At 40.7% G+C, this 11,733-nt stretch overlaps 1 protein-coding gene across 1 annotated transcript in view; it reads right to left on the bottom strand.

The window, feature by feature from the left end:
• Positions 1-1,032: 1,032 nt before the first annotated feature.
• The window catches only part of LOC111662585 (uncharacterized), a 69,255-nt gene continuing 58,554 nt past the window's right edge, over positions 1,033-11,733 (bottom strand). Inside the window, exons 4-5 of the mRNA XM_023416486.2 lie at positions 9,819-10,024; positions 1,033-2,757 (exon numbers count right to left, since the gene is read on the bottom strand). Coding sequence (XP_023272254.1) covers positions 2,535-2,757; positions 9,819-10,024 — 429 coding nt within the window. The 3' untranslated portion in view covers positions 1,033-2,534. The remainder of the gene's footprint in view (positions 2,758-9,818; positions 10,025-11,733) is intronic.

The raw sequence follows: 11,733 nt of genomic DNA, 5'->3' as shown, positions 1-11,733 counted from the left end.
GTTGTCATATGATCTGCTTGCCTGACCCAGTGATGAACACCGACAACAATCAATCAGAGCATAATGTGATAATATGCTGATGGTGGTGACATGCTCATATCATGGGCAGCTGTAGCTCAGGTGGTAGAGTAGGTAGGCTATTAATCATAGGAGTGGCAGTCCAATCCTTGGCTCCTCTTGGCTCATCCTTGGCACCCCAAATTGTTCCAAATGTGCAGATATGGGAAAAATGCATCTCTCAAATAGATGCAATGTAAAGGACGCTCTCTTCCAAATTGTACACCTGGAAACAGTGGGCTATTGCTGTCAGGACGGTAAGGACAGAGGAAGACGTTGAGCTTGCCAGGATTCAGAGGAGCATTTGTCTTGCAGGATGGTCTTGTAACCTTTCGGTTTGCCATTTGTGGCGATGTCCTGTCGGTGGGTATAGATATAAGAGAACCCACTGGAGGGGCGCCCTCCCCACTTGCCCACCTGCCTCTCTTACTGCAGTCTGCTGTACCATGTGGAGCCCCAGATGTTGCCGGCAGAATAATCCACACTCATGAAAGTGTCCATCTGGCCCCTCGCGCACACATTAAGCCCCGGAACCATACAGACATGGGGACACTGGAAGCCTCTGCAGGCCTGTTATTGTGGCATTTACCAGATACAGCAGTGAGATACTGCTGTACGTCTTCTATTCTGTCCATAGAAAGCCCAAGCTGAGGTGGTGCACAGCTGAGAGTCACTTGGCTGTGACCGAGAGGTGAAACGGAGAGGGACTGGGCAGGATAAGCCTGCAGATCTCACTGCTAGCAGAACAGAGCAGAGTGAGGAGGATCTTTTTACATTAGCTGTGCCTCAGGCACATGCAGATAACAGCAAAGCTGCTGCCTGGCAGGAGAGGCACCAACACTATAGCCCTGCATCACAGCTGGCAATGTTTATCCAATCAAAATAAAAGACTGCTTTTTTTATTTCAGGGTTTTCTTTGCAGAAATGAAAAATATCTATTTTATTTTGACTTAATACAGAGAGACCTGAAAATGGTTCAATGTAAACATCAGATTGAGGCCTGCCTCACTTTTTATTTGTTTTCACATATAGTACAAAAACTTTTCAACAACAGGCTGAAGCCCTACATAGACTCTATAATCCAGTGAGTTATCTCTGCCATTAACCTGGTAAGTAAAATGTTATTATTACTTACAGGAGCAATTTTTATATGATCAAAAAATTCTATGAAAAGACCAAAACAAGCAATAAAGTTCTCCTACTAACAAGCTCGGTGCCTGATGTTTCTTATTCATGTTCCACTGGGTGACATGTTCCTTTATCTTCTGACATTACCATTAACATTCACACAGTAGTTTATTTTGACTCAGTCCCACAATCATCATGCTGCTGCTGCATATAAAAACTCACTGGTGCACCAAATGTGTGTTAATCCGCAGCTGAAAATAGTCCCCCAAGAAAAAAAACAGTTTAATGCTATTTTGAGTAGTGTTTAGTAAAAATGAGCTGTTCTGGGAAATTACTGAGCCTTTGAACAATAAAAAAAAAAAAAACGATATTGTTTTTAAAGATTTACATCCTCAGTACCAGAGGGCTGAGAGCCACAGTCTGGTTCGGTAAGTCGGTGGTGTTGAAGGTAGACTAACGCACTGTTGATTTTGATCTACTCATGGATTTTGTTGACACTCAGAAAAATACAGATCCTTTAACCAAACGTTCCCATTTCCAACCCTTAGCGATATCATTTCCAATACTTCTTATGTGCAGCTACTATATGAGTATATACCTGAAATATGTTAGTAAGCGTCTTGTGGCCACATCCAACATGAACGTCCTGTCTGATATACTGAAGAAATGTGTAGTGCGGCATCGCATCTCTCTGAATACATACAGTAGATGCAAACTGAAAGATGCTACATATGAAAATAACCCATAGATGATATGATGGTAATGCAACACGAAGGCTACTTGTTGGCACTTTTTCTATTTGTATGATAATGGTTTATGTTTTAAGAACTAATGTCTCACTGGGAAGCTTTACTCTCATTTCTGAAGCAGCAGTGGGACAGACGTTGCTCTCGCCCCCGTCCTCGTCACCACTTCACAGGCTATTCAATTAGCAGAAGAAGCATGGGAGATGGAGCCATAATGGAGCTGATGAGATGCACAAGGACAGGTGACACTAATCAGAGCGGCGCCCCATTGTCTCTGTGTGGGCATCATTAAGGATAGAGAGTGATTTCAGGCTTTTTTTCCTCTCTCTCTCTGAGCCTGAACACACTCATGCAAGCTGCGTGCATTCTCTTCCTTATCATCAATTTGCAATATGTGAGAATACATCCACTGAATAAAGTGTAAGGGTGTGACAGAGAAGAAAACAAGAATATTTGACACCTCAAAAACAGGTTTTAAAGTGTAAGATCTCATAAATGCCACACTGATAAACTGATGTGATGTCTTGAATGGCTGTTAGACACATCTAATACCCAAAGGATTTTCTCTGGCCCTCTTTTCTGTAAACTCCCTGTGCTAGTGGTTTAGAAAAGGGTGAGAAATCCACTCTTCAACACATCCACGTTCCTTGCGTCCACTTGAGTGGGTGAGGCCGCTGATGAAGCATGACCTGCTGCCGCTGAAGTGGCCTCAGACCGCTCCCAGCGGCCCGGGCTCGTTCTGTCCTCCTCAGAGCCCCTGGGCCGGACGGTGAATGAGCTCTGCTCAGCCCGCCGGTAACGTCCGCTGAGGTAGCTCGCCAGACACCTGAGAAAACACCAGCACAGAACAAATGTTGGGGGAGAACAGACTCAGGGACTCAGAGTCTGACTGCGTCATCCCACATATGTCTGTCATGCAAGTTCAATTAGGTACATTCACACTTCATCCCAAATAACTTTGTTAGTATAATAACATAATCCTAATCTCATTATTAAATCCCTCTCCTCCCATTAACTGAGTCTTTAGTGTATGTGGGGAAACTCCTGTTGGATTCGGAGCGCTGCTTAGCCTCCTGATATGATGTGCCAGTAAAGTCTAGTAATTCTCTCCAAATATTTAGGACGTGGACATATTTCGTGTGTCTCAATGAGTCTCGTGTCGACTTCAAAACACTATCTACATGTGGACCTGCAACAATAGAATAAAATGATGTGTTAGATTCAAAACTGTCTCCTACCAAAAACATTTACATATTACTTATTGGCTTTGCCAGATACATTTTTAGAAGAAACATCATTGGTGCTTGGATTAAGTTCACTGGCAACCTGTCCATCTGAGGAGGTGAGGCTCTCCTTTGGGTGGTCAGCGTTGATGGTTGGGTCTAAAAAAAATAAAAATAAATCTGCACTGGTATCTGCATAGAGAGAGTCCATCTGCCCATAACTACAAGCACAAACCACAAGCATGTCTATTGTCTGGAAAAAAGTAAAATCATCCAATTTTGTGCTTCAGGACTGCATTGACTTTTTTAATATTTAACCAAGAGCATGATCTTCCCCTATTGAACCTGCAGTAATTGACCATTTTTGGACGCTTGGGGACAGCACAGCAAGGTTTAACACAACCCCTAACATATTATAAAAACCTACTGAGCTGATACGGTGAAAAAGTTAGACAGTCAAGTTTCTGGTCTGCCAACAAATGTAAGTCCAATATTCACTCTCCTTTTAACTCCATTTGGTCTCCACCAACCATGAAAATACATCTGGCTCTGTAGCTGCTACATGCTCCACTCTGTATGAAGTAATGTGTGCAGAGCTTTTTCACTGAAAACATAAAATCAAAACAATGAGCTGAAAGGTGCTAAAATGTGAGGATCAGATACCTTTCTCTGTTTTATATCCAATTTTAATGTTTTTATTTGTATTGGAGGGCTATTTAAGGGCGTCACACTGGGCTGAAGGAACATTTGATGGGCATATTCTACTACTGTGACATTTTTAAACTACAACATTAATTAATAAAATGTAGCTGGATGAACATTAGCATTGTTTGGAGTCATGTTTTTTGGCCGCCGGGTGAATATAAGTCCATTTAGCTCTATTTTGTATCTGGAGCTGGCTTTCGCTGCTAAATGCTCCACTATGTTCACTAGATCTAATTTTTGTCTAATTTTTTTCTCTAATTTTGTCTTTGTGCTTCATTGTGATGAACAGGTGCTGTACAGAGGGTTTTGTTTTTGTTTTGTTTTTTTAAGAGCTTTTCAACAACACTGATGAGAGTGGTGGGATAAAAAGAAATAAAAGTTGCTGAAAAACGCTAAAAAGCTCCATGAGGCAACATCAGAGCTCAGGGATAATTCTCTGTTTTGTGACTATACGATCTCTCACATTACACACACTTACTTCATCCATTGTTGATATAAAAGCATTGAGTTAGAGCAGATTTTAGTTGCTAACCATGCTTTAGTTGGTAGGAGCGGAAAACAAATGAAAAACATTTATAATGAAAGACACTCTGTATTGGAAAGTTGCAAATGGATTCTATTTAAATATTTTCATGTTATATTGCTAAAAGTGGAATCCATTCCATTTTTCAATGCACGTTAGCTGTATATGAATGTATTCATGGGAGACAAGGTTGTTGCTGTACATTACTGTTACAAGAACCTCTAATAATTTCCACCTAATATAATGTCGTGGGCGATGTTTAAGAACTAATGGGAATGTGCATGTGCATACATTGTGTTTCAAAGGCTCTTAAAGTTTTATCGACCCCAAACACAACCAAATACTAAACAATATCATAAAACTATATATATATATATATATTAAAAAAAAACATAGAGAAATTACAGAAGGTACATTACGGCTTCTCTGACGATGTGCTCAGTTGCTATAGGAAATAAAAATGTGCATATTTAGTCTGTGGAGACGTCTAATTGCAATCATGGGATTCTTCATGTTGGTGCACACCAACAATCTCGAGTTAGTTCATCATGAGGTTCATATGACTGATGTAGGAGTTAATCATGATAACTTGACTCTGAGGTGGTCGGACGTTCTCACACTGTATCATTTTCTTCAATCAGCAGCCACTTAATATCAAGACAGACACCTTTCAGTACTGCCTGGCAACCTGAGGGAGGAGCAGAGGAATCCAGGCTGATGCTCATTATTTCCACATGTGCTTTTCCATCTATAACATTCAATAATAAATTGTAATTCAACAATTTGACATTTTTGGGAACCGTTGTTTGGAACAAAGTAATACACTGGACAGCAAACAAACAAACAAAAAATCCCTCTCCTTCCAGATTGACTGGATGCGTAACCTCAGTCCACATAGTAATTGTCTACTGAGGCAAATCAATGCCTCAGATCAGAATTGAAGCATTCTGCTTGTTTACAACATCTATCATTTGTTCTTATCAAGTGTGATCAGAGCAATTTTCCCTCCCTTAATATAGGTTTGATGGGAAAGAGAAAAGCTCAATTCTCAGAGAATTGGAAAACACATTTCTTGTGCTTTGTGGTAACTAAACTGTCAACAGATAAGAGAGTCCATAGTATCAACTTGTGGGTAATTCATCTTACAATTGTGCCGTTGTGTTTTCATTTGGAACCGCCTGGAAATATGGTTTGAGGCCTTTGCTCAAATGTCACAGCAAATACTTTGTTCAAATGTTCACACAAAAGGAAAATGGAAAGCTGAATGCAAACTGTGTTTATCGTTCTCTCTCTTTCCTCAAATTCTCCCAACTTACAGACGGCTGACAAATTAAAGGAAAAACCAGCATCAAGTGTCTTAGTCAGGTGTTGGGCAGCACGTGCTACGAGAACAACTTCACTGCTCCTTGGCATTGATTCGACAAGTTTCTGAAGGTCTACTTCCCCTCATTATGTGTTTAGATGATTGTGGGTCCAAAAATCTGCCATAAGCGTTCCATTAAGTTGAGATCTGGTGACTGTGAGAGAACGCAACATATGATTCACATCATTTCCATACCCATTAAACCACTCACTGACCGCTCGTACCCTATGCATGGGGGCATTCTCATCCTGTTTCTCCGCTCATTTTTCAGGTTTTTCCTTTAATTTGTGACCCGTATGTTTGTGTAGTTGTTCCTTCAAAAAAAAAAAAAAAAAAAAAAAAAATCACATTTGTACCCTTGTGTAGACTTATATATGCAAAAGGGCGATGAGCTACTCGTCCTCAGGCAGCTCTGCAAACTGCTGCAGACAGTAGCGTGAGGTGAGAGAGCAGTGTAGGCCACTTTGTATCATGTCAGCGCTAGCGGTTAGACGCCATCTCCACAGTGTCCCTTGTCACCAATCACATCCTTTTAAACCACCCAGGGAGCTTGACACCCCCCTTGCACACACACACACATACACATACACACTCCCTTATCTGTCAATGCTGCTTAAATAATGTAATTAATGACTTAATTAACATTTCCATAATCTATTTTAATAAATCTAACACGGCATAATGAGAGTTTCTAACCTCCAGGCAATGGCATATAAAAATTCACAGTGCGGAGCTGCATGGTCAGGGCACTGTCTCAGCGCCGCGACTCCTTGCCATGACAGTAAAGGAAGGAGAGGGCGCATATTGTGTGACAGCCTTCTGAAAGGCAGTTCAAGCCTGACAAATGTCATGTGACTTTGTGAATCTGTCCAATAACAGACCTGCAGAAAGAGGATGAGGGCTAAACAGATTGTTTTTGGGGGTTCAAAATTTTTGTGAAAGGAAGTCAAGAGTTGCATAGACTTAGATGGAAATGAGAAAGATGAATGTGAAGGAAGTTTGTAAGGAGACCTCGAGGAAGAACAAAGGACACAGTGTTGAGCCTGAACACAATTCAGAGGGTCTCCTATTATGTCATTTTGTGGCTTTTAGCACTTCAATCTAAAGCTACACTGCACCCTTTTCTATTCCTGCATCCAATATGTAATGATAAAACGTCTTTATAATAGCAGGACAAACTAAACACAAGTGATTATCATGCAGTGTTAATCTGAAATTATTCTATATGTTCCTTATTGTGATAGTCCGTCTCTCAGTACTTTACAACTCCTCTATTCTGTCTGACACTCAGCCCCGAGCCCATTGGTTCCTACTGAAGATGTAAATCTTTGAAAACAAGTCACAAATATATAGTTTCATTTAAAACCTAATTTAGTTTCATTAAAATAATTTCTTAAAATAGTTTTGGTAGCTGTAGTTTTCAGTAAACATTTCTCAAGCAGGAGGAAATAGTGCATTTGTTGTATGTCCATGGTAATAAAGTCACCTGTCAGCCCGTGTAATGGTGTGGCTGATGTGTTTTAAAAGATTTTGAACTGGTGCTCTATTAGTAAGATCAATCCAGATTTGGTTTTGGTCTTTAAATAAGATTTGACATTATAGAATACTGGTGACCTTATCCTTTTAAAAGATCACTCCTCTTCTTTAGCATTGCTCCCCTGTAACATTGTCAGACTAACTATGTAGAAAAAAAAAAATCTAATCAAAATGAATGCAGCAGGAATATTGTCTTTTTTATTCTACACTTTCTTGTCCAAACGTGATGACTGCATTACCCACAATACAATTTGATCGCTGACAGTCTGGGATTTGGGTGTGTTACGCTAGTAGCGGCTAATGTAGCATAGAGCCTCTAGACTCCAGCAAAGATGAGGAGGCAACAGAGGCCTCCTTCAGCCGCAACCGACGCTGACTCTAGTGACATCACTTGAGGTAATTTATCAGCTTTTGCGGAGCTCCTTCTGAAGACAAAAATAAAATTTCTACAACTTTTTTCACTAATGCAGTGGTCGCCATCACAGCACCTGTAACACCTGTGATTTAAACGTATAAAATTGATGTTCGGATTAAAATAAACAGAAGAGGTAAAAAGCATTGCACTGGTTCACAAAATGACCATACATTCTCATTATGTTGGAAATACACTTTTGCAACCACAATATTACATTATATTTTTTCAGACCTGTCCTGCAATCACTAATTTTGGTGACAAAAATATCTGTCTACAGTGTTTAATTGCTTTACAGCAAACCAAACCTGTCTCTGAGGTGATGTAGCCATGGTAACTTACAACAGGTAACAGAGACACAGAGGCTCAATCACTGAGAGGGTAGCAAAATGTTTTAACCCCCCCCCCCTTTCCATTAGACAGGCATTACTGCATGTTACCATTTCATCAAGAGACAGCGTAAATGATCATGAGTACACAGCACAGGTGCAACCCAATAAAAAAGGTCAGCCCCAACTGTTTACTTGTTTATCTTTGTCTTAAAGCCCTGTTTCAGAGATGAACAGGGTGTGTGTGGTGGGTGAGAGATGAGGGGGGTTGCGTCTTACAAGGACTTCCCCCCTGGGGCTGAGGAGTGACTAAGATGCACCCTGACAGGGGGCAGCAGGAGGCTGGCACATCCCAGGCAGCACAGGCACCATGGGGCATGAGTCTGTGAGGCCCACCGATCCTAATAAGGGCACCCACCAACCTTCCCACTGTACCAGTAATAATGTAAACATCAGCTGACAGCAAACCTGTTCAGTGCAGTCAGATACCCTCAAAGTTCGGCCGAGTTAGGCTTCAAAACAACACAAGTATGTACGAATAATTCATTAATTTTTCTGTTTATTGTTTATCATTGTGAATGATTCATAGACATTAACAAAGTGTCTGTATTCTAGCAGTATAAGTGTTAGCATGACAACATAGTTGAACCTCTTTCAGCTCAAACAATGAGCAAATACCTGCAGCTGAGATCAGCCAAGAATGGAGCTCGTCTGAAGCTGCTGAACGTGTTGTAAACAAACCAATTTCCTGTCATAAAATTACAGCTCGTTGTTAGGGCGGATAAGGGCTTCAATAGCATAATGATGCAGAAGCACATTACCAGTGCAACCATATTTATTAATTACCAGCTCACTGGCCACATTCCTCGCAAAAGCAGTTAAAGGGGGGAAAAAAAAATGTTACGAGCCTTGTTGAGTTAATTACAAACAGCCTCTTATTTTAGTTAAGACAAATACTGGAGGATGGAGGGATACTTTTGCTATGGCCTGAAGAGGAGTTAAGGGTCGGAGGGTTGCTTCTACTTCACCTCTACTACTACCATCATATTTTAGAATGAATTTTATAAAGCAGAGGAGCTTCTGCATCCCAGCATTCATCTGATTGACTGAGTGACAAAGGTCCGTCACTAAAATCACATTAAGAGTGTGGTTTTATTTTCAAAAATGCTGTTGTGACCATCATTATCTTTTTTCAAACATAATCGTTGGTAATCCGGTGAGTATTTTTCTGTAATGTGCAGTTTGAATGAGTTAGGCAATTACAGATTACGTAATCTGTATTTGTAATCTGATTACAGTATTCTTCACATGTTGCTTTCTAATCACAGAGATATAGTAGATATTGTCCATGCCAGCAATCTAATTCATTATTTACAAGTTAGATGTTAATAAAAACAGACTGTTCATTTACTAATGGTTTACAGAACCGCAGGCATTGTTCCAATTAGCAATATCAAAATGGGAAAGAAGACTAAGTGAAAACAAGAGGGGTGGGGGTGAGGAGGGGTGTTGGGGGTTGGACAACAGAATGTTTTCAGAGATGATTATTTGGGTGACACGGATGCTCACCGCTTCTTGTTTTGAAACTCACAAAAGGATGAAATATTACTGGAAAATACTGTTTGCACTTGACAGATGAAAACACGGCTAGGCCCGGAATACAATCATAATTTTAATCACTCGTTATTCAGACTGTGTTCGGCGTGTTATACAACGATCAGACCAAGGGTACTTCAATTCTAACAAGTACATATATGAAGCTTAAGAAATACAGAGTTAAAAATGTAAACACTCACTTGATCAGCAGGATCTCTGTTAGCAGACCAAAGGAGGCCGCCGCCACTTTAAAGGTGCTGGGAGGAGGAGGGCTGGTGAACGCGGTCATCATGCAGTGAACGACGTAAGGCACCAGACCCAGCAAAACAAACACTGTGATCAGCACAAGCCACGTCTGCCACTGGAAGCTCACCGACCTCCATGGAGAGCTCCACTGGAGCTGGTACTGGATAACGACAGAGACAGAGACGATAAGCAAGCGTGAGCACTCATGGTGTAACACGGTCGTACTGTTCAGCCACATATAACATGGTTCTAGTTTAAGATGCATAAACAAGGATGTAAAGCCAGGAACACAACGGGAGGTCGAAGCTACGTTAGCATTGTGGTTCTAGGAAAGACAATGTTGGTCATTGAGTCGATCCCCAGACTGTTCATCCAGCGCCGTCACCAAGTCAACATTTCCCTTTCTCCAAACTTTGGTTTATGACCAAAAACTTTACATTAAATTAATTTAAGAATGAATTTAAATTAGCACACGTTAGCATTCTAATTTCTTAAACGTAGATGGTAACCATGGCAATCATTATATTGGCAAAACATCAACATGTTAAAACTGTTATTGTGAGCATGTTAGCCTGATGACATCAGCATTCAGCTCAAAACACATAGGTACAACATGATCATAGACTCTCAGCAGGCGTTTAGACCAAAAGCTAGGAAGTCCAGTTCGGGTAACATCAGAGTCCGAAGTATTGACAGTTTGTCATTCCCCGAGACAGGATTTTACAACTCTGAAAAGTTATCAGAGCAATTAGTTTACCTTTCATCATGAAGGTCATGAGTTAATAAAAGACACACGACATTCATTTTACAAAGTAATCTGAAGTCAGTCTGAAACCTGAGCTGAAGGTCTTTCTGAGAGGGTTTTTGTTTTGCACCAAACAATCGGCACCGTGACACATCTGCCCTGCTGACAGCATTTTCAGCAGCAGGAGCAGTTGCTAGAAATGGTTCATTTAAACCTGGGTTGGGAAACAAGTTAGTAACACCACACTGCCATTATCACCTGTTAAGTTGATTGGCGACTGTTTTGTTTTTGTTTTTGTTGTTTTTGGTCTCTACCAATTCCTAAAGGAAATATCTGCTGCTAAATGTCCACCAGCTTGTCGCTAACTGTGTCTCTCTGCTGTTTGGTGCTGAGCAGGTAGTGTCCAGGCTTGTGGCAGTTATTTTCTGATGTTAGTTTTTTTTTATGGATGAAGCTCTAGGTACCTAGTAATGAGGAAGATGACCATTGTTTAATCCCACTTACAAATCTCTCATTGGCCGACTGTATCGTCAACTGGCTGAAACAGTTGTTAATTAGCACAATGCCAGACCTGTTTGAATCATACTAAAACAAAAACTGTACAAAAAACCCCCATATAAACACACACACCACACAATATATATACACACATAACATATAAATACACACACAGGCCTATACCCATGCATTAAAACACTGAAGCACGCATGCAGTCATCAAGCCAGCATGCAAACACTGCCTTAAATCCTCGCCAAATATCGCCTTGCTCTGGAGACAAACCAAACCACTTGAACAGTGTTTGATTAGCGTCTGGAATTCATCTGCAAATGCACACTTGCCTTGTCCTCTTTCATGGCTGCTATTCATTAATTAGCTTCTTTGTGCAACTGAGCTATCCTCAGTGTTTAAGGTTACATCAGGCCCCAGTAAGTGGCTGCCTGATAACAGAATGCATCCATCTTCATTACTCAGCCCTTTCTGTCTGGGCTTGCTCCTCCACAAGTGAGCTATGTCAGTAGGTTCTAAGGAACTGGTCCATTTCATTGCATTCAGATCCTGAACTTTTGCCTCCTTTGATTTTAGTCGCTCTGATTTAATTACTGAGTTTGTGGTTTCCAATTCAT

Source organism: Seriola lalandi, unplaced genomic scaffold (genome assembly GCF_002814215.2).
Source record: "Seriola lalandi dorsalis isolate HSWRI2012SDOR001 ecotype SW California unplaced genomic scaffold, Sedor1 jcf7180002054566, whole genome shotgun sequence".
NCBI lineage: Eukaryota > Metazoa > Chordata > Actinopteri > Carangiformes > Carangidae > Seriola > Seriola lalandi.
Note: the sequence above shows the minus strand (reverse complement) of the source record. Positions and strands in the feature narration are given on the sequence as shown.